This window comes from Mesocricetus auratus, unplaced genomic scaffold, assembly GCF_017639785.1.
Source record: "Mesocricetus auratus isolate SY011 unplaced genomic scaffold, BCM_Maur_2.0 Super-Scaffold_100676, whole genome shotgun sequence".
Taxonomy (NCBI): Eukaryota; Metazoa; Chordata; class Mammalia; order Rodentia; family Cricetidae; genus Mesocricetus; species Mesocricetus auratus.
Genome location: NW_024429266.1, coordinates 174,015,395 through 174,036,111, shown reverse-complemented (window position 1 = coordinate 174,036,111; position 20,717 = coordinate 174,015,395). Strand labels below are relative to the sequence as shown.

The 20,717-nt window shown below is 48.1% G+C and overlaps 2 protein-coding genes across 5 annotated transcripts in view; both read right to left on the bottom strand.

Moving 5' to 3' along the window:
- Irak2 (interleukin 1 receptor associated kinase 2) overlaps positions 1-20,717 on the bottom strand; it is a 55,199-nt gene that overhangs the window by 28,572 nt on the left and 5,910 nt on the right. For 2 of the 4 annotated variants that reach the window (XM_040737732.1, XM_040737733.1), the window contains exon 2: positions 14,890-15,072. In XM_040737732.1, the coding sequence (XP_040593666.1) occupies positions 14,890-15,072 (183 nt within the window). Of the gene's footprint in view, positions 1-9,910; positions 10,105-14,889; positions 15,073-19,562; positions 19,709-20,717 lie in introns of those variants that run through there. The other 2 variants (XM_040737734.1, XM_040737735.1) reach the window with 2 other exon arrangements.
- Positions 15,813-16,978, bottom strand: LOC121136953 (high mobility group protein B1-like). The gene is made up of 2 exons (XM_040738565.1): positions 16,910-16,978; positions 15,813-16,605 (listed from the first exon to the last, which is right to left on the bottom strand). The coding sequence occupies exons 1-2, from the start codon at positions 16,976-16,978 to the stop codon at positions 15,883-15,885; spliced, it is 792 nt and encodes a 263-aa protein (XP_040594499.1). The 3' UTR covers positions 15,813-15,882.

The following is a 20,717-nucleotide window of genomic DNA, read 5'->3' as shown; positions in this document are numbered from 1 at the left end:
TTAAAATATCTATTGGTGGAGCTGAGGATGGAAGCCAAGGCCTCAAACATGCTGGATAAGACCTCTGGAGCTGAGCTATACACCCCAACACTATCCCACAAACTTTAATAATCTCTATAAGCTAAGCACATTGGCTCCTATTTGTACTCCCAGCCCTTGGGAGGCTGAATTCAGAGATTCAACAATTTAGTGGCTTTGTTTCAAAATAAAAGATGGGGAGCAATATAGGGCAATAACTCCTTGGGTGAGTGCTTATCTAGGAAGTGTAAGACCCTGGACTGGATCACTAATACCAAAACCCACCACTGTCTGTGACCACATTCCAGACCGAGTTCCATCAGAGAAGACGGAATCCCTGCACAATTAGGAGCAGAAGTACAATGAGGCCACTGGGAAGTTCTAGTAATTTGGGACAACAAAGGCTGAATGGGAATCACAGTGACTTTTCCCTGAGTTTCCTGTATTGTGCATGATGCATTCCTCTATTAATATTTTAATTATATTTACTTATTTGGTCATGGGTGCATATGTGTGGAGGTCTAAGAACAACTCTTGGGAACTGATTCTCTCTTCACACGATGTGGGTTCCAGAGGCCAAACTTAAGTCGTTAGGCGGCAACAAGTACCCTTAGCCACATTACCCATAGTTCACTGGCCCACATTCCTCTTTTAAATAAGCTTTTCTTACACCCTGGCATGATGGCACATGCCTTTAATTCCAGCACTCAGGAAGTAGAGGCAGCAGGATCTCTGTGAGGCTAGTCTGGTCTAAATAGTAAGTTCCAGGAGTACATAGAGAGATCCTGTCTCATAAAGCAAAAAATAAAATGAAAAGCCCATCTTATGAAAGCAAAACTGTCCCAGTTGAGATCACTCTGGATCACTTCCCAGAGCATGGAGGATTGTATGGTAAGGCAGGCCTGTAATCCTAGCATCAAGAGGCAGGAGGATAACCAGACGTTCTAAGCCAGCCTGAGTTATACTGTTAGATCCTGCTTAAAAAAAAAAAAAAAAAAAACGAAGGCAAGGAATGACAGGAGGGAGGGAGGGAGGAAAGAAGGGACGAAGGAAGGAAGGAAGGGAGGGGGAAATTGGAGATAAAGTATAACAATGTAGTATTTGCCTAGCATGTGTGATGCCCTGGGTTCAATCCCAAGCACAAGGTGGTGGTGAGACTGACAAGAGAGAGAGACAGAGACAGAGACAGAGACAGACAGAGACAGAGAGACAGAGACAGAGAAAGAATACAAAGAGGAGAAAAGGAATAAAGAAATGGTGTAAATGGCTTCCCTCAAATAATTGCCAGGCACAGTGCCTCACACCCTTAATGCCAGCACTCAGGAGGGGAAGGCAGGTGACTCTCTGCCAGCCTGGTCTACATAGCCAGGACAACTAAGATTGCACAGTGAGAACCTGTCTCAAAAAAAAACCTACAAAAAAACAAATATTAACAAAGTCAGAGTCAGAGATAGACAGGAGGGAGCTTCAGCCACCTCAAGCTGGATGGCAGCCTAGGAACAAACACGTCATAGTTTTTCATCTTCATCTCGAGCCACTGGAGTTGACCTGTGATGAGACACTGGGTCAATCACAACTCACGGGAGGAAGGTCCCAATGCACTAAAAATCTGCTCATTTTGCTTATCTCCACATTCCAGTCTGACTGGTTTCTTTTTCCACACTGTCCTGAACCTGGTCATTTCGAGAACATGTTTTGTTTTAGTTATTATGTTGCTATTTGGGTTAGCTTTTTTTTGTTTTTCATTTTGTTTGCTTGTTCCTTGAGAAAGGGTCTCTTGTAGCCCAGGTTGGCCTCAAATCAACCATTAAGAGTGAACTCCCTATCTTTAGGTCCCAGTCCCAAGTGCCCCAGATTTATTGGGTCATGCCACCTGGAATGCAGAGTCTAAGCCAGCCACTTCCCTACAGTAGCCGATCCACACAGTCTGTGCCTTGTAGACCAGCTAGCTCTGAAGCCCAGGAGGGGAACAGACAGTCTTTGTAACAAAATGTCAACAAAAACCATTTGCTGAGGTAACTGCCAATTCATGATTATGCCTGCTGCAAAGCTACCCAAGCAGAGGGAGATCAAAAGCAGATATTAAGCCCGTCCCCAAAGGGCAGGCTGTTCCACACATGGCTTACCCAGCCTCCACTCTCTTCTAAGGACACTGTCTTTCTTGTATTGCTACTCCTTCCCCAGACAGCCTAAAGTGCCATGATCCTCAGAGCGCATACCAGCAGCACCTCACAACAGGCGTCTAAAGCAGGACAGAGGTCTCCATGGTAAGGAACCCTCAACCATGACTTGGGGCTGAAGCCATGCCCACAATAGTGGGAATGATACCCAAAGGGCCACCTGTTCCCACATTGCTCTTGGGCCCAACATATAATGCATCTTTTCTTTTACATTTTGTATTTGCCAACATGTATGTACACAATGTGAATATTCCAGCATTATTTGTGTGTGCTCAGCGTATGTGAATGTGTGTGTGTGTGTGTACATGAGTGTGTACCATAGAGCTTGTATAGAGCTTAAGATAGAGTCTCTTTGTTGTTTTCCTACTGTGTATACCAGGTTACCTAGCCTTAAGTTCTCTAAGAATTCTTTCTCCATCTCCCTTAGGGAAAAATGGAAATATAGACACCGGCACTGTGTCTGGCTTTTACATAGGTTCTGGGGATTTGAACTCAGGTCCTCAGTCTTACGAAGAAATGCTTTTTTACACTGAACCATCTCCCCAGATAGAGGTATTTTCTTGCCTACAGCCTAGCTGAACCTCAGTTTCTTTATCAATAACATGGAGGTCAAGGGTCATTCCATCCTTACTTAACCTCTAGGTCCTATTCCTGGTGACTCTGTCCTTTCCCCTGTTGCTGGGAACGAAACCTGAGTCTGGCACTAAGCCACTGAGTCATAGCCTAGTCCCTATGACTTTTTTTTGTTTAGCACAGACCTGTGTCTCTCTCTGCAGGCACATTTGGTGTGGACATCAAGGGTCCCAGGGTTCATGGCCTTCCTTTGCAAGCTCCACCCAGAAGGCACACAAAAGCTTCATCTACTATTTTCATTTCAGGGAGAGCCCATCTTTTCTCTCTTTCATGTTCTTTCTGCAATGGCACGCAATAGCCTGCACCTGGCAGTGTGTCACTGAATGGAAACACTCAGGGTTGGCCGGGAGGAACAGCTTGAGAAGGCCTGGGGGAACCTGTCAGCACAATTGGGGTTAACACCCCCTCAGCCACACAAGGGTACCTAGTGACACTTGGAGGGCCATGCCCAGCCACAGATGTCAGCTGACAGCCCCAAGTCAGGCTCTACTACGTCAGGCCCCATCAGCTTCCTGAAAAATCCCCAGCCAGGGTGAACTTTGGGTTAGCTCAAGCTTTCCGAATGCAAATGATGAATAGCACATGTAAGGTTCAAATGTCTGGACTAGGGATCCATCTCAGAGGTCCAGTGCTTGCCAAGCAAGCATGAGTCCCCGGGTCCCACATCCCCAACACCAAAATAAGTAAATGAATTAAAAAAAAAAGACAGAAAGACAAACAGACTTAAACCATCCTGATTTTTCCTTCTCAGTTGCTTGCTTTTTTCCCAAGTGGGAGAAAATGTGGCCAGGAAGCTAGCTCAGGCACAAACCGCCACCACCCAACCCCCACCCACTCTTTCAGCCACCGGAAGACAGAGATGCTGGAGAGATGAAAATAGAACACCACAGGCCCAGAGCTCAAGAGTAAGGGGTAAGTGAGTGTTCTACCTCACCCCAGAGCAAACTGGTGACAGAATTCCCCTGGACACTTTCCCAGTTCTCGGGACATTGCTCTTCTTCCTCCTTGGGGATTAAATTCTCAAGGGCATCAGGCACATGCACTGAGTCAGAGTTACAAAATCCAAAGGTAGAGTGTGGTTCGAGGGCAGACCTGGGATGAAGCAGACACATCTTCCCCAGTCAGCTGGTACCCAGAGCAGGGTCTCAATCTCTGCATCCTCTATGGAGTAAGAGCATCCTAACCCCAGAGCTCCCAGATCATGCCAGGGCTTGGTGAGATAAACAAACCACAGCTGGCCAGCACCCACACGCCATGCAATGCACACCCGCCCTCCCAGCAATCAGGGGTTAGCACAGGAGGCCCCAATGTTCTCAGTCAGCTTCTGCTACACAGTGAGTTTGAGAGGTCAGTCTGGGCTACATGAGCTGTAGCCCAGTTTGAATGAGAAATGTCCCCCATAATCTCGAGCATTTGAACACTTGGTCCCCAGCTGGTGGTATTTCTGGGGGAGGCTTAGGAGGTGCAGTCTTGTCAGAGGAAGTACGTCATTGAAGGTTTAAAGACTCATGCCCTTTTCAGTTTGTTCTCTCTGCTTCACGTTAGTGGGTCAATACGTGAGCCCTCAGCTTCCTGCTCCAGTCACATGCCTGCCTGATGCCATCCTCCCCACCACGAAGACTCTCATCCCTGTGGGTGAACTCTCTCTTCTTTAAGTTGTCTTGGCCACAGTGTTTGATCCCAGCCACACAAGAGTAACTAACAGACCCTGTTTCAAAACAAAACAAACCTCTAGGAGCCACACAGAAGACAAACGTCACCTGATTTCTCTCATAAGCAGAATCTAGAGTTTAATATAGAGAGACAGAAAAGTAGAAAGAGGACTGTAAAGGGGAAGGAAGGACTCTACAGGGATGAGGAGCAAGAGAAGAAATTGAGGAGACAAAATGGTTGTTTTCTTTCATATGCAGAATCCATATTTAAATGCATACATATTCATACATGCATATATGCATATGTGTGTATATATACATATACATATATACATGAGAAAGCAAAAGGGGGACAATTTGGGGACAGTGAAGGAACCAGCAGAGGGGTCTTGGTGGTGTGCAAATATATGCTAAGAGATGCTGATGCCCTTATCTATAGCTCTGGTAACATGTGGGTTCTTGGACCCGACCCAGAGTAGGACCAGGATGGAGCTTTGGACAACAAAACAGCAAAGGGTGGGGCACAGCACTGTCCACGCCCCTTCAGGGTTGTCAGGTCTGAGTATGAGGAGTACGATTTCTTCTTCTCTTTGCTGAGTACTGTCACTGTATATAGCTGTCTCTGTTAGCAAGAATCATTTACTGAAAGCCAGTCAGCGACCAGACACTCTGGCCAACATCCCACCAGATAAGTGCTCACAATGGGCTCACTGACAATCTGGCTCACAAATGAGCCCAGGGAAAGGGGGATCAAGAAATGTAAGCCATTGGGGCTGAAGAGACAGTTTGGTGGTTAAAAGTACTTATGGTTCTGTCGGAGGATCTGAGTTTGGATCGCAGCACCAGCATCAGGTTACTCAAAAAAAAAAATTATAACACCGCCCACCAGCCACCACAGGCACACACACACATAAACTGAAATAAATTTTTTGAGATGTAAGTCATTGGTACTTCCCACTGTTGTCAGATGACTCCTTCTGGATAATGATTGCCACTCTGGGGACCTCTAACTCAGGTCTGGCACACAGATTCAACTATAGCCTGGTATGGTGACTCACTTGTAACCTCCCAACCCTCAGAATGCTAAAGGAGGGCTGCCTCAAGTTTGAGATCAGCCTGGGATACACAATGAGTTCTAGGTCAACCTGAGCCATACAGTGAGACCCTTCTTTAAGAAACAAAGGAAGTGGTAAAGTGTCTTCTGTGCAAGCCTTAGGACCTGAGTTCAGATCCCCAGAACCCATGTGAGAGGCCAGGCATGGAGGGGCACATTCCTGTGAAAGCACCAGAGGGACTGAGAGGGAGATCCCTGAAGCTTGCGGGCCAGCCAGAGAGCCGAAATGTTGAGCTCTAGGTTCAGTGAAAGACACAAGTGGAGAGTGACTGAGGGAGTCGCCAACCCTGACCTCTGAAGGCCCTCACACATATGGTCACCCATGGGCACCCACACAGGCACACTCACACACTAACAAATACAGTCCTCCTCACACAGGCACCATGACCTCGGTCATACTGAAATACTTGTTTTCTCTGGGGTCCTTTATTTCTGCTCCACTTCCTTCAGCGGAAATACAAAAGGCAGTTTGCTGAAGCCCTGGCTCACTGCTAGGAGGCCTGGGCCTCCTCCCCTGGCTGCCTGGGAACACATAACACAGGGGCAAATCCCAGCACTGCTCACTGGAACAGAGGGGACTCAGAGCTGCCAACAAGGTCCTCATTTTATGAACACATGCTGGAAATCCTGCCCTCTACCCACTCAAGGCAAATAATAATGCAATACTTAAGTATTTATTTCAATTCTAAGTTGACTTGTAGCTGGAATGGATCTCTGTCAAACAATCTAAAGTGATTAGCCACACACTAAAGGACACTAGAGCAGAAACCTACCTCAAGGACAAACAGCTTACTAGGCCCTTGCGTTGACTTTTCCTACTAATCCCCAGACCTGGTCTCTGCATCTGTGATCTGTGATTTAACAGTGTGTGTGTGTGTGTGTGTGTGTGTGTGTGTACACATGTGTGTGTACATGTGGGGGGGGCTGGAGAGATGGGTGAGCTGTTAAGAACACTTGCTGCACTTCCAGAGAACCTGAGTTTAATTCCCAGCACCCACAAAGAGACTCACAGCTGTCTGTAACTCCAGCTCCAGTGAATCTGACTCCCTCTTCTGGCCTCTGTGGGCACTGTGCACACATGGTACACACACATACTTACAGGCAAAACACTCATACATACAAACAAAACAAAAATAAATATTTTTGTTGTAATTTTTTTGAGACAGGGTTTCTCTGTGTAGCCCTGGCTATGCTGGAACTAACTCTGTAGACCAGGCTGGCCTTGAACTCAGATATCTGCCTACCTCTGCCCCCCAACTACTGGGACTAAAGGCGTGGGCCACTACACCTGACTCACCTCCTAACTGCTCTGTCCCTAGATTCCCAGGGGGCCCAGACTTATCTATGGTTTCAAAGACTCACTGTGATTCATTTACTTACAATGCCAGAGACAGGGTCTCTGCTGAGATAAAACTCAGTGCAAGGGTTGAGTCAATTCCCAGCACTGGTGAGGTTGGGGGAGGTGTCAACCAATTTACAAAATTGAGGACTCCGACGCAGACAAGCAACATGAAGGAAGGACCCCATGAGCTTCTTTGAAGAGATTCCCTTCAAGCAGAGGCTGGGCAGTGGTGACGCACACCTTTAATCCCAGCACTCAGGAGGCAGAGGCAGGTGAGTCTCTGTGAGTTTGAGACCAGCCTGCTCTACAAGAGCTAGTTCCGGGACAGCCTCCAAAGCCACAGAGAAACCCTGTCTCAAAAAACCAAAAAAAAAAAAAAAATGCTGAGTGATGATGAGGACTGGCCTCCGAAAGAATACAGAGGAAGGAAGACCCTGGCGGCTGGGCTGGCGGATCAGGAACAAAAAGCCAGTGAGCCTCTTCCATCGCTTCCCTTGTCACGGTGACCTTGGAAGCCACGTGTTCCAAACCCAGCTTCCACAATACAGGAGCTGTCCTTTCCCATGTGACAGCTCACCTCAGGGTTTATGTTATGCAGCGTGACGCATCTGACACTGACTCATGCATCCTCTGAGGGCGGCTCGTCCTTACACTCAGAGGAGCCCGGTGACCACAGCCTAGCTCACAGCCAGAGTCTGACAGATGAACCTCATTGTGCCTGCCCCAGTTTAATTGAGCTGCACATGGCTACTCATTCTTCCAGCACTCTCAAAACCCACAGTGACTGAAGAATCAGCTCAGAGAAGGAAATCAGGTGACCCGCCCCACACTAGGCATCAGCACAGTGTCTTGAAGCTTCCTTCACTGAAAGCAAAGTAAACAGGTGCATGCTAATATACTTGTTAGATTGTTTGTGACCGGGTTTCATGTAGCCGAGGATGACCACAATGTAGCCAAGACTAACCTTGAACTTTTGATCCTTCTGCCTCCACCTCTCGAATGCCACCATACCTGAAGATGCCCACTTCTCTGAAGGGAAAACTGAGACTTAACAATTTACCTAAATACAGATTAAGCTCAAGCTGGCCTTGGTTTGCATCTTGGCCACTTACAAGTTAAGTGACTTTGGATAAGCTTCTGAGCCACGGTTTCCACATCTATAAAACGGGGGCAACTAAAGTCATGAGTAAAGGTGCTTGCTGGGACATGGCAGGTGATAAGTCTGGTTGATTCTGGGTCCACAGGCTGTGACTCTGGGACTCATGTCTGTCCCAGCCCAACACAGTGACAGCTCCAAGAACAGATTCCTAATGGTCAAAGGAATGAACCTGACACACATTCTGTTGCTCCCTGAGGCTGTAAAAACCTTAAAGATACACAGAAACTCTCAAATATACATGGGAGCCCTGTCGCCAGTGTGTGAAGACGGAGGGGACCCTCCTCTTGGCTTTGCTCAACAGCTGCCCAAAGTCCCCTGTTCACAGAGCCCCAACCCAGAAAGGAAGTGACTCTGGTCCACACACCAAAGCCAAAGTCTGAGTGGTTGGAGTTGCACAAGCACAGATTCCAAAAAACTGCAAAACTTAGCAAGAAAATTCTAGCTGGGGTTACAAGTCGGCCACACAGATCCTCCCTAGTGTGTGAGGGTCCTATCCCCAGCACCCACAAAAAGTCGCAAGAAGATTGCAACCGATGGGAGAGGAAGGTTTAGTCACCTCCCACATCCCTTCAGATTCTCAAGACTATGGGAGCTGTAAGGCTGTCTCAACAGTTAAGAGTATATATCTTGCCAGGCGTTGGTGGCGCACGCCTTTAATCCCAGCACTCGGGAGGCAGAGGCAGGCGGATCTCTGTGAGTTCGAGACCAGCCTGGACTACAGAGCGAGTTCCAGGACAGGCTCCTAAATAATACAGAGAAACCCTGTCTCGAAAAACCAAAAAAAAAAGAGTATGTATCTTTCAGAGGACCTGCCTGGGTTCTATTCCCAGCACCCATGTTAGGCAGCTCAAACACCCTGTAACTCCAGCTCCAAGAGACTGTATGCCTCTGGCCTTCATGGGCAACCACACACACACACACACACACACACACACACACACACACACACACACACACACCACTTAGAAATAAAATCAATCCTTAAAATCTCATTTGAGATTTATTCTTTAAAAACAAACAGCAGGATGTGTTCTAAGACCTGTACAATGTAGGTTTGTTCTATCAACAGAGAAAGTCTTGAAGAAGCCAGGAACACAAGCTCTACCAAACAGCAGATTTCTCTTTTACATTTTTCTTTTCTTTTTAATTTTTATGCATTGGTGTTTTGTCTCCATATGTATCTGTATGAGGGTGTCAGGTTCCCTGGAACTGTAGTTACCGACAATTGTAAACTGCCATGTAGGTATTGGGAATTGAACTTGGGTCCTTTGGAAGAGCAGTCAGTACTCTTAACAGCTGAGTCATCTTTCCAGGCCCTGGTTTCTTTTCAAGTCAGAAGTGGGGACCATGCTTGTGCAGCATGCCCTAGGCCCTGAGTTTGAGCCCAGAGTTTCATCATCTGGGTGTGATAGTGCACACCTGTAATCCCCGAATCTGAGAGGCTAAGGCAGGAGGCTCAGGAATTCAAAGGCTCCTCTTGGTCACAAACGTGCCTTCTGGCCACCACAGCTTCTGTGACCATGCTACACCCTCTTCCTAGAAATGACCAAGCAGGCCTGCCCCTCAGTTGCTCACTAGCCCTTCGGTTGGAAAGTTAAGTTCAGCTCCTCCGGGAAGGCTTCCTGGATGAGACTGATTCCTCCCATCTCCTGGCCATCCTCCCCACGGCAAGCTCCCCTGCGTGCATGTGCTGCTCCTGGCTGTGCGGAGTAGCTGTGTTCAGATCATCACTATCTATCCACCCCACTAAACAAACAGATCATCACTATCCATCCACCCCACTACACAAAAGTGCATGAGACCCGGGCTTACGCATGCAATTAAACGCTCTACACTACTCCACAGTCGAGCTCCTCAATCAAGGTTCCAGTGAAACAGAGCCAGGAACAGCAAGCTAGGCTGGCCAGGACAGCCACACCAGCAGGCTATGGAGAGGTCCTGCTGGAATCACTGACTGTTGGAGGCAAGCAGCTAGATGGCCTGCGGCTTCCTGTTACATCCCAGCAATGAGTTGTGGGTGTACTGGCAGGAAGGGAGGTGCAGATAACTTCTTTCTATCTGAGGCCCACTGGGTCATTAGAAGCTGATAGGGGAGAGCCTGGAGTCTGTCCAGGAGACTACCAAGAATGGATGGGAGGAGAGGAAAAGGTTGTACTGACAGGAGTGGCTTCCTATTATGTGCCCTCTGTACTCCTTTATTCTAATTCTTGTCATATTTCAAGTCTATCGGGTTAAATAATGACCTTGGCAATTAAAGCTGAGAAAAACATGAAGGAACAGAAACCCACAGGCCAATACCCTCAAAGACTTTGGGTTTAAGACAATGCAAGTTCAGCACCTGTGAGCCTGAACTTGGTCTTTGGCTCATACATAATGGTCACAAGGCCACTGTTTACTGCAGTGTGTATTTAATGAGACACTACTCAGCTCTATGGAAGTTGCTGAATGACTGGGGCTTTTTGGCTTTGGTGCTGGGAGCCCAGGTCCTTGCCTAGATATGTTCTACACACCCACAGGACATCTGTTGAATGCAGCTACCTTCAAATCTATTTTGAAGAAGCATTTATAGGCAGATGCAGGCAGCTCTCTGTGAGTTTGAGGTCAACCTAGTCTAAAGGGTGAGTTCCAGGACAGCCAATGCTGTTACACAGAGAAACCCTGTCTGGGAGAGGGGGTGTTAGGTGCTGGGGATGGCTCAGCAGTTAAGAATATCATGGTGGAGGTTCTACCCAAGCCCCCTTCCCTATCTCTCTCCAAACCCTGCTGCATCTCAGAAAGCCCACCAAATGATGACTCCTCCCCCAGAGATGTTCAAGACCACTCCCACAGGGTATTTAAACTGCCTCCCAGAAAATAGATACATGGTTTTCTGGTGTCTCTTTCCCATCTCCTCTCTGGGGGTCTGGAAAGCCATCCAGGGGCATTGTACCCATTCAATGTGGGCTTTTTCTAATTCGGTTTGATTGGGTCTGATTTGGATTGCTGCATCGGTGGAGAGGCTTATCGGAGTGTAGAAACTTTTCAAAGAGCACTGGCTGTTCTTGAAGAGGACAGGGTTTGATTCTCAGCATAATGGCTCACAGCTTTCCCTAACTCCAGTTCCAGGGGTTCTGACTCCCTCTTCTGAACTACTGAACTACACTGCACACATGTGGTGCACATATATAAATGCAGGAGGAACACTCATACACATAAAAAAACGTGAGAAAGAAATGTGCAGGAGCTAAACACAGTAGCACACATCTTTAATGCCAGCCATGCCCCCCCTCTCTCTCACACACACACACACACACACACACACACACACACACACACACACACACACAGGTTTGTTCCTAAGGGTGTGGTTTACTTGTAAAACAGTTGTCTAGCATGTATGAGGTTCTAAGTTCATTTGGCCAGAAGTCAATTTTTCAAGTTAATTGAGGCTGAGCAAGTTAATAATTAAGCAGGTAACTGCAAAATAAGATTAAATATCATGGCTAGAAAAGGGGACGATGAGCATTCCCAACACAGGAACTTGAGTGCACACACACACACACACACCCTGGGTGTTCACCTCCAACAGGGGCAGGCAACATTTTTCTCTTTAATGAAAAACAGCAAGAGTCAGAAAGGGGAAGTGTGTCACCTGGGGACTTGATGCGGTGGTGAGCATAGCCAGACCCTCACAAGTATAGCCAGGGGGCAGGGAAGTGGGGCCCAGCCTCAGGTGGCTTCAGACAGCAGGATTGGGCAAAACAGAAGTGTGTTTGGGGGTATGAGGGAGCAAAAGGCAGGAGAAGGGGAGGGCCTGGTCAGACAAGGGCTCTAAGCTGGGAAGTGGTGCTCCCTGGAGACCAGAGAGCCCACAGGTGGTGGCCACAGGCTCTGCTCAACTTCTGTGGAAGAGTGGAGCAGTGAGCCCCGGATCCAGATGAGACTAGGTGGATCTTAGACCTTGGGACCTCAAGCCACATAACCATTCTTTTGTTGTTGTTTGCTTGTTTTTGAGACAGGGTCTCTCTATACAGGCCTGGCTGACCAGAACTCATAGAGATCAGTCTGTCTTGGCCTCCCAAGTGCTGGAATTAAGTGTGCACCACTGAGCCTGGCATTGCTTTAAATCTGGTGCTACAGTCTTTGTTGACCTCGAATGCTAAAGATTTTTCCTAGATTAGTCAATGATCCCTGCCATCAATGACTGGGGATGTGGCAGCAGGCTCAGCCCCTGAACCTCTGGGATTCTTCCTCTGCTGTCACCTCCGATGGGACACCACTGTCAGTCTCAGGGTTTCGCCTGGCCTGGCCAACTGCCTCCCCAAAGTGAACCTGCAGCAAACCCACTGTGACACATATGAGCTGGCAGCTCTGCATATTTCTGGGAACCCTCCCTCATATAGCCCAAGCTAGCCCTGAACTCATTATGTGGCCAAAGCTGGCTTTGAATTCTTGATCCTCCTACCTCTACCTTCCAAGGGATGGGTTACAAATATTTGCCATCACATCGGTTTAAACATTATCATTTCTCAGCATCTGTCACATTTCAATTTTCTAAGAATACAGAGAAAAATGAGGTCACAATTGTCAGGGGCTGATCACATGATCAAATGAAATGCCTCTTGGTTCCAGTGATCACAAGTACCAAGACTCCAAGAATCCCAGACAGGGCTCTGCTTGGCATCCAGGCTGATGCCTTCACAATGGTGGGGTCTGCACGCTGACAGGAGGGGAGTCTTCCAGGGCTGTAACACCGGCCAGGCCTGGACTCACTCAGTTGTGCGTCGCCCTGGGCCTCCCTGGCTGGCCATCAGGAATAGAGACGAGGAAGAGTGGTCTGGCACAGCTCAGAACAGGACAGGAGAGGTTCCAGCAGGTTCTAAAGGACTGTGAGTCAAGCAGACTACCCCATCCAGTCTGAGGGAAGGTGGACATGGAAGGAAACTGGGTAGGGAAGTACAAACAGGACAGAGCCAGAGCCTGGGGGAAGCCATGGCCAACAGGCAGGGTCTTGGTTTATGGGACGATTTCTGGGAATGCAGAAAGAAGCAAGCCTGGCTGGACTCTCTCCTGCTGCAACAAACACCTCCTATTTAAGCTCCAGAGGGCAAGTCATCTAGTGTGAAAACCCACACACATTAAATCCCAGGGAGTTACCTAGCACCAGGCCCAGGGTGACCCTGAAATCCCATGTGTGCTACAGCCTGAGGCTGGAGCACTCTGACCCCATCCTTCTCTACACTCTGACCCCATCCATCCTTCTCTACACTCTGACCCCATCCTTCTCTACACTTTGACCCCATCCTTCTCTACACTCTGACCCCATCCATCCTTCTCTACACTCTGACCCCATCCATCCTTCTCTACACTCTGACCCCATCCTTCCTTCTCTACACTCTGACCCCATCCTTCCTTCTCTACACTCTGACCCCATCCTTCCTTCTCTACACTCTGACCCCATCCTTCCTTCTCTACACTCTGACCCCATCCTTCCTTCTCTACACTCTGACCCCATCCTTCCTTCTCTACACTCTGACCCCATCCTTCCTTCTCTACACTCTGACCCCATCCTTCCTTCTCTACACTCTGACCCCATCCTTCCTTCTCTACACTCTGACCCCATCCTTCCTTCTCTACACTCTGACCCCATCCTTCTCTACACTCTGACCCCATCCTTCCTTCTCTACACTCTGACCCCATCCTTCTCTACACTCTGACCCCATCCTTCCTTCTCTACACTCTGACCCCATCCTTCTCTACAAGAAGGCTTCTGGTCAGGTCATCCAGGCAAGTGCTAGATCAGGGTCTCTGGACCATTCCGATCCCCACACAGGTCAACTTCAAAGCCCATGCTGGGACTTTCCAGACCTCAGATGCCCCTTTTCTTTTTTGTAGTGTTGGTGTTGGAGCTCAGGGCCTTGCACCTCTAGGCAAGTGCCCTACCCCTGAGCTACACCCCTAGCCCAGTCCCACCTTTCCCTGGGTTCTCTGACCCATGGCCATTTCTTTCCACTCTTGCAGTGTTCTCTCTTTGGACTGGCTGTCCCTGGCCACAGTTCTACAAGGCTTCCCTACCCCATCACTTTTATCTCTTGATCTGTTTATTCTCCTTTCCTGCTCTTACTGTCTACCTGGCTCCTCAGTATTTAAATTTCTTCAATTTATTTTTTTTCTGTGTGTTTGTGGGAGAGGCACAGCTACTACAACACATGTAGGGAGGTCAGAGGACAACTTTTGGGAGTCCCTCCTTTCGTTATGTGGGTCCCAGAGATCAAACCAGGTCTTGAGGCTTGGCAACAAATGCTCTTACCCACTGAGCCATCTTCCTGGCCTCCATTTTGTTGTTGTTGTTGTTTGGTTGCTTTGTTTTGGTTTTTTGAGACAGCATTTCTCTGTGTAGCCATGGCTGTCTTAGAACTCATTCTGTAGACCAAGCTGGCCTCAACTAACGAGATCCACCTGCCTCTGCCTTCCAAGTGCTAGGATTAAAAGTACGTGCCACCATCACCAGCTCCAATATTTTTTTAATTACAAAAATAAAAAGTTTAGGTGTCTGGCTAGTCAGCATGTCTCCTGATAAACCCAGTGCCAAATAGGGTACACAGCAGGCCTGCAGATAAAATCTGATAAATAAATGCCTTGCTGTGTGAATTTTAACCTGGAGAAAGAAGGGTCCTAGGGCTAGGGCCCAGCTCTGTGGTAGAGAGCTCATCTTACCCAAGTTGGTTTCACCCCTTGTGAAAGATGGACAAGATCTTCAGACAGACACACAGTCCTTGCTGAGACCCCCTTGAGAACAGACGGTTACTCACAGCTCTGGACAATCTGGGCAGCTCGGTAGAGTTCCAGGTGACACAGGAGGTCCACCAGCTGCTGGACAGTGGCCTGTCGCATGGCCCACCACCATAGCAGCTCCCGAGTGATGCTCACACCCTGTACCCTCTCCATGGATTTGATCTTCCTCAGCTGTGTCAGGTCTGTGATCACGTAGGAGGCTGGAAGACAAGAGAGGACTCTGCTTAGAGCAGGAGGTGCCGCCTGAAAGGGAGAGGCCCATCCTGCCCCGCTGCTCCTCCCGGGTGTCTGAGCTACCTCTTTCACCATGTCTCTGGAGTCAAGGACATTGCTGGGCAAGAGTGCAAGTGCTCGGCACCCATCCCAGAGCATGATGCATGGGTGGGGCATCATCTCACCTGGGGCTGCTCTAAGCCCAAGGCTGGGCCTCCCTTGAGGGTCAGGGTCACTGGGCCCAGAGCTGGCTATGTAGCTGCCAGCTGGTCTCAGGACTCTGGTTTTCCATGTCCCAAAGGAGGGAGAGCTTGGATGAGTGTCCCTCTGCTCTTTTTTTTTTTAATTGTATTTACTTAGAAGCATTCAGAATGTCAACAAAACAGCTGCAATTTTTTTTGCAATTACAGAGTGGTATTCAGTTAACAGAACAATTATCTTCATATAAGCTGCATCAGAGACAACTGAAGATGGGAAAAAAAGAAAAAAAGAAAACTACCGTCCCCATATATAACTAATTTGTGCTGTGCACCAACAAGAACCTGCTTTAAATTTCCATGCCAATTTACAACCCCCAGACTGTACCAGGCAAGGTTAGTGGCTACTGAAAATACCACCAGGACAGGGCTATCTAAAGACACATTCGGTAGTGTGTTAACTATACAAAAAAAGACACTGTACAGTTTAAAAACAAATCTTACACAGCCTTACATTTCAATTTTTTTTCTTTAAAAGGAGTGAGTTGTGTACAGGGGGGTTAAATGCTTTATAGACAAAAAAACTGCGCTAGAACCAACTTATTCATCATCATCATCTTCTTCTTCATCTTTGTCTTCCTCTTCTTCCTCATCTTCCTCATCCTCTTCATCTTCCTCATCATCTTCTTCTTCCTTCTTTTTCTTGCTCTTTTCTGCCTTGACCACCCCCTTTTTCGCTGCATCGGGTTTTCCTTTAGCTCTGTAAGCAGCAATATCCTTTTCGTACTTCTCTTTCAGCTTGGCAGCCTTCTTTTCATAGGGCTGCTTGTCATCTGCAGCAGTGTTGTTCCACATCTCTCCCAGTTTCTTTGCAACATCACCAATGGACAAACCAGGGTGTTCTCCTTTGATTTTTGGGCGATACTCAGAACAGAACAAGAAGAAAGCCGAAGGAGGCCTCTTAGGTGCATTGGGGTCCTTGAACTTCTTTTTGGTCTCCCCTTTGGGGGGGATGTAGGTTTTCATTTCTCTTTCATAACGAGCCTTGTCAGCCTTTGCCATGTCTTCAAATTTCCCCTTTTCTTTAGCAGACATGGTCTTCCACCTTTCTGAGCACTTCTTCGAGAACTCTGAGAAGTTGACAGAAGCATCCGGGTGCTTCTTCTTGTGTTCCTCCCGGCAAGTTTGCACAAAGAATGCATATGAGGACATTTTGCCTCTCGGCTTCTTAGGATCTCCTTTGCCCGTGTTTAGATGATTTTCGTCAGCGAGGCACAGAGTCGCCCAGTGCCTGTCCGGCTCGCGCTTGCCCCAGCGCTGTCTCTATGGAGCTCAATGTACTGCAATGGCTCCCCTCTGCTCTTAAGTCTTGGCTTCTGAGTCATTCTAGAGAAAGCAGATCCTGAGCTGTGGTCCTGCGAGGGAGGGTATGGGGTGTGGGGTGTGGGGTGTGGGAAGATCTAAAGTGATTTAGAAAACCCACAGCCACAAAAAGACACACTTGGATCTAACCCAGTTGGTAGACTGTCTCTTGATGGTTTCTCTTTAGTCACAGCTGCGCTCATTTGCTCCTGGGAAAGAGGTCTGCCTGAACCTGTCTAAATGGGCTTCCTGCAGTTTCATTTACCTGGGAGTGTGCAGAGGGACCCCTGCAGGAGCCCCTTTGCTGGACCACTCTCCTTGCTCTCCAGTGCATAGACGCCTTTGTGCACTGACTAGCTCTGTGACTTCAGGCAAGTGACTGTATGTCTCTGAGCCTTTCATCTGTAAGAGGCTGAGGGAATACAGTGGAGTTTGGCTAATCAGGAGAGGGACATTTCAGGAGGCTGGGCTGCCCCTGCTCTGGAGGACTGTAAGACTGGGTAGGCTTTCCAGGATTTGGCAATCAGCATAGAACAATGGATATAACACTCGTCCCCATGACCGAGTGCCAAGTGTTAACCCACATGTCCCAGTGTATAGAATCAGTTCATCCAGTCCTTGTAACTTCCTCTGAGGTTGATGAGAAAACTGAGGTTCTGGGAGAGGTGATGAGGCCTTCCCTAAATGTACAGCAAGGAAGTGCCTGGGAAGATTTGAACCAGGGCTGCTCACTTGCTGTGTCAATCAACTCTCAGTCACTCTGACAAAACACCAGAGGCAGTCACCTTAGAAAGAGGGAAGGCTTGGCACACATTTTGAGAGGTTTCCGAGCATGGTCTTTTGATTCTGCTTTTGCCTGTGGCAATGCCTCATGACAAAGAGCTCATGGAAGCCACCTCATGGAAGGCGCTGGATTCCCATATCTCTTTGAGAGCATATCTCTGAGTACTTGGAAGACTCTCCCTGGACCTCATCCCTTAGAGCTCCTACCTCTCCAGGTACCAAGCTGGTGACCAAGCCATTAGCCCGGGCCCTTTGTGGAACACGAGATCTGCATGCGCACGTGTGGGGAAAGTGTGAAGATGGGCTGCCAGAATGCAGCCAGTGTTTTCCTTGGGTCTACCAGGTAGAAGATGAGGACAACTTTGATCAGATTAATAAGAGCCATAGCCTAGCGAGGCCCTTGGCAGGGACTGAGTCCCCCAACTCTCTGCCCGTCCTGCTCCTGGGTGCAGACTAAACTCTCCCTTTTAGAAGGCACCCTGGGGTTCACTTCCTGTTTCTCCAGGGAGGAAATTGAAATTCAGGGAGGGTCAAAGCTCTGGCAGGCCGAGCCCCAGTCCACAGCTGGCTTTGTCATGACCTCACTCCTTCTTCCTCTTTGCTCCTGTGAACAGTGGAAGGGGACTCTGGGCTGTTGCATCACTTCCCACGGGCTAGGAATCTGGTTTGGAGTTTCCAGTGACTAAAACAGCAACCCTGGAACTTTCCATTCCTACAGGGCACTTCTGGAGGCTTTCTCTGTAGGAGAATGTCTCGGCCCTTCCTTCCCCATTTTTCTAGAGGGGACTGACAGTGTAAGGTCCATTGTATTTATCATGGCTCTGATGTCTTTATGGTCCTAGGGAGCTCTGAGCTTTGTCTCTGGTCTTCCTGTCCCCTGCTCCCCCAACCCCAGCCCACAATACAAACAGAAAAGCTCCATGGAGTTTTGTTCTCTCTAAAAGCTCATCCCGGTCTCCAGCACAGTACTTAATGACTTTTTTTTTCATTAGTTAATTTATTTATTTATTTATTTATTTATTTATTTATTTATTTTTGGTGGTGCTAGGGCTGAACCCAGAGCCTCATTCATGGGAGGCAAGCACTGTATCAACCACAGTCCCCCAAACACTTGACTTTGTTCTCACATAAATTCCTGCTCTGGGATTTTTGAACTCTTGGCACCAAGGCTTGATTTTGCTGTTGCCGTTTTGATTTTGGGTTTTTGTTTTATTTTTGTTTTTCAAGTCAGGGTTTCTCTGTGCAACAGCCCTGTCTGTCCTGGAACTTGCTTTGTAGATCAGACTGGCCTTGAACTCACAGAACTCCTCCTGCCTACACCTCCGAAGTGCTGGGATTAAAGACATGAGCCACCACTGCCTGGCCAAGGCTGGATTTTTTGGTTATTCCTCATTTTTGTTCTGTTTTGTTTTGCAGTACTGGGGATGGAGCCTGGGGTCACCTGCACACGCCAACAAGTGCTCTTCCGTCATGCTACACCTCCCCAGGCTGCATCATTCTCAGTGCTTGTTCTAAATGCATCCCCTATGTCAATAAATTCAGCAGCAGGGCTGGGTACGGTGGTTCATGCCTGTAATCCTTTCACTTGCAAGATAGAAGGCAGATCTATGAGTTCAAGGCCAGCCTATTCTGCATAGTGAGACCCTATCTTAAAAAAAGAAAAAGAAAAATACCTTTTAAGGGCTGGGAATATAGCTCAGTGGTTTAGCATGCATGAGACCCTGGTTTTAAACCCCAGTTCTGCAAAACAAACAAACAAAATCCATCCAACCAAACTAACAAACTTTATGAGCTGGAGAGAAAAGCTGCCAGTCATGTGAGATGAGGCTCTAGGCTCAGTGTCCAGCACCATGACAATAAAAACAATGATAACAATAATAAAATGAATATTTTGAAAAAGAATTTAAGACAGGGTCTCACTATGTAGTCCTAGTTAGCCTGGAACACACTATGTAGGCCAGGCTGGCCTCAAACTCACAGAAATTCTCCAGCATCTACCTCCAGAGTGCTAGGATTAAAGGCATTCACCATCAAGCTTGGCAAATGGTAATAAAACTATTGCCATTTATAATGAGCCTAGATCAACTGAGAGAAGGCTTGAACTACAACATTAACAAATAAGAACAGGGTCTTACCTAAGCCAGCACCTTGTGAAGGATGAGAGAGTGGCCTAGTGGACTTGGCCAGGGAGGGTGGGATTGTCCGTGCAGTGTGTCTTTTCCATGAGAACAACGTCTATTTTATATCAAACAAGTGCAAAGGGAAGCCAGGTGTGTCAGTTCATGCCAGTAATGCTAGCATATGGGAGACAAGGGCAGAAGGATTACTGCATTGGAGGCCAGTCTGGTCTACACAGCAAGACCCTGTTTCAAAAAGTAAAGAAGGAATGCATAATTTTGCACTGTTGCCAACACAGCTCCTTGCAGTTCTACCCAGAGTGTCACAGTTAGCCAAGTGCCAACCCCATGGCTGTGTTTGTCCCTGTGACAGTTCCATAAGGACAGTGACCATGGGTTCGGTTGTTCTTTTGTCCATCATAGCCAAAGCAGGGACAAGGGACCGGTGAGCATGTTCAGGGGAAGCAAGGTGAACCTGTTGATGGGCTAAGAAGTTGGGGCAGGGACAGATGGGTCCCTCCAAGAAACAGAACTATGACAGACAGACTGACCAATATCTATCCCAAAAGCATCTGGTTCCTAGACCCCAAATCTTGAATATACTGTCTTCAGGAGGCCAAAGGGGCTGTGGGAAGGGGACTAGCTAAGGACGTAGAGGGAAGGGGACCTTCCCCGACTGCCTGAATCAGTCCTGTTACTACCAGAGTCCTTCTAAAAGGAGGGCAAAGAGCTGAGTTTGGTGGCTTTGAGACCCTGATGGGGTGGATAGGGGAGAATTTGAAAAGGGAGGTGAGAGAAACACAGGTGAAGATTCTCTTCAGCTGGCTGCCTTGAGGGTGAAGGGAGGGGCTGTAGGCCAAGGGAATGGCTTCCAGCTGTGCTGTTGGAAGCCTCCACTCAATTTGTGATTATTTGTTACAGCAACAAGAGGAAACTAGTACAGACTACAAAGCCAGGCAGGAGGAAGAGTAACTCAGGCAGAGGGAACAGAAGATGCAAAGATCTGAGTCCAAAGGAGGCCAGTGAGGCTGAGGCAGGGAGCGTGAGGAGATGGAGGTGAGAGCCAGAGCTGGCAGGCCTGCTGAGTAACGTCCTTGATATCCTCAACCAGTGAGGCCTCAGAGGACTGTGGGCAATTCTGTCACCTCAGGACTTGCAAACGCGGAGCAGTTC

Coding starts and splice junctions, on each gene's coding strand:
- LOC121136953 (XM_040738565.1), bottom strand. CDS start 16,978: ATGCACTGGAGAGCAAGGAGAGTGGTCCAGCAAAGGGGCTCCTGCAGG. Junction 16,606..16,909: donor GTCCCTCTGCACACTCCCAG/GTAAATGAAACT, acceptor TGAGCTCCATAG/AGACAGCGCTGGGGCAAGCG.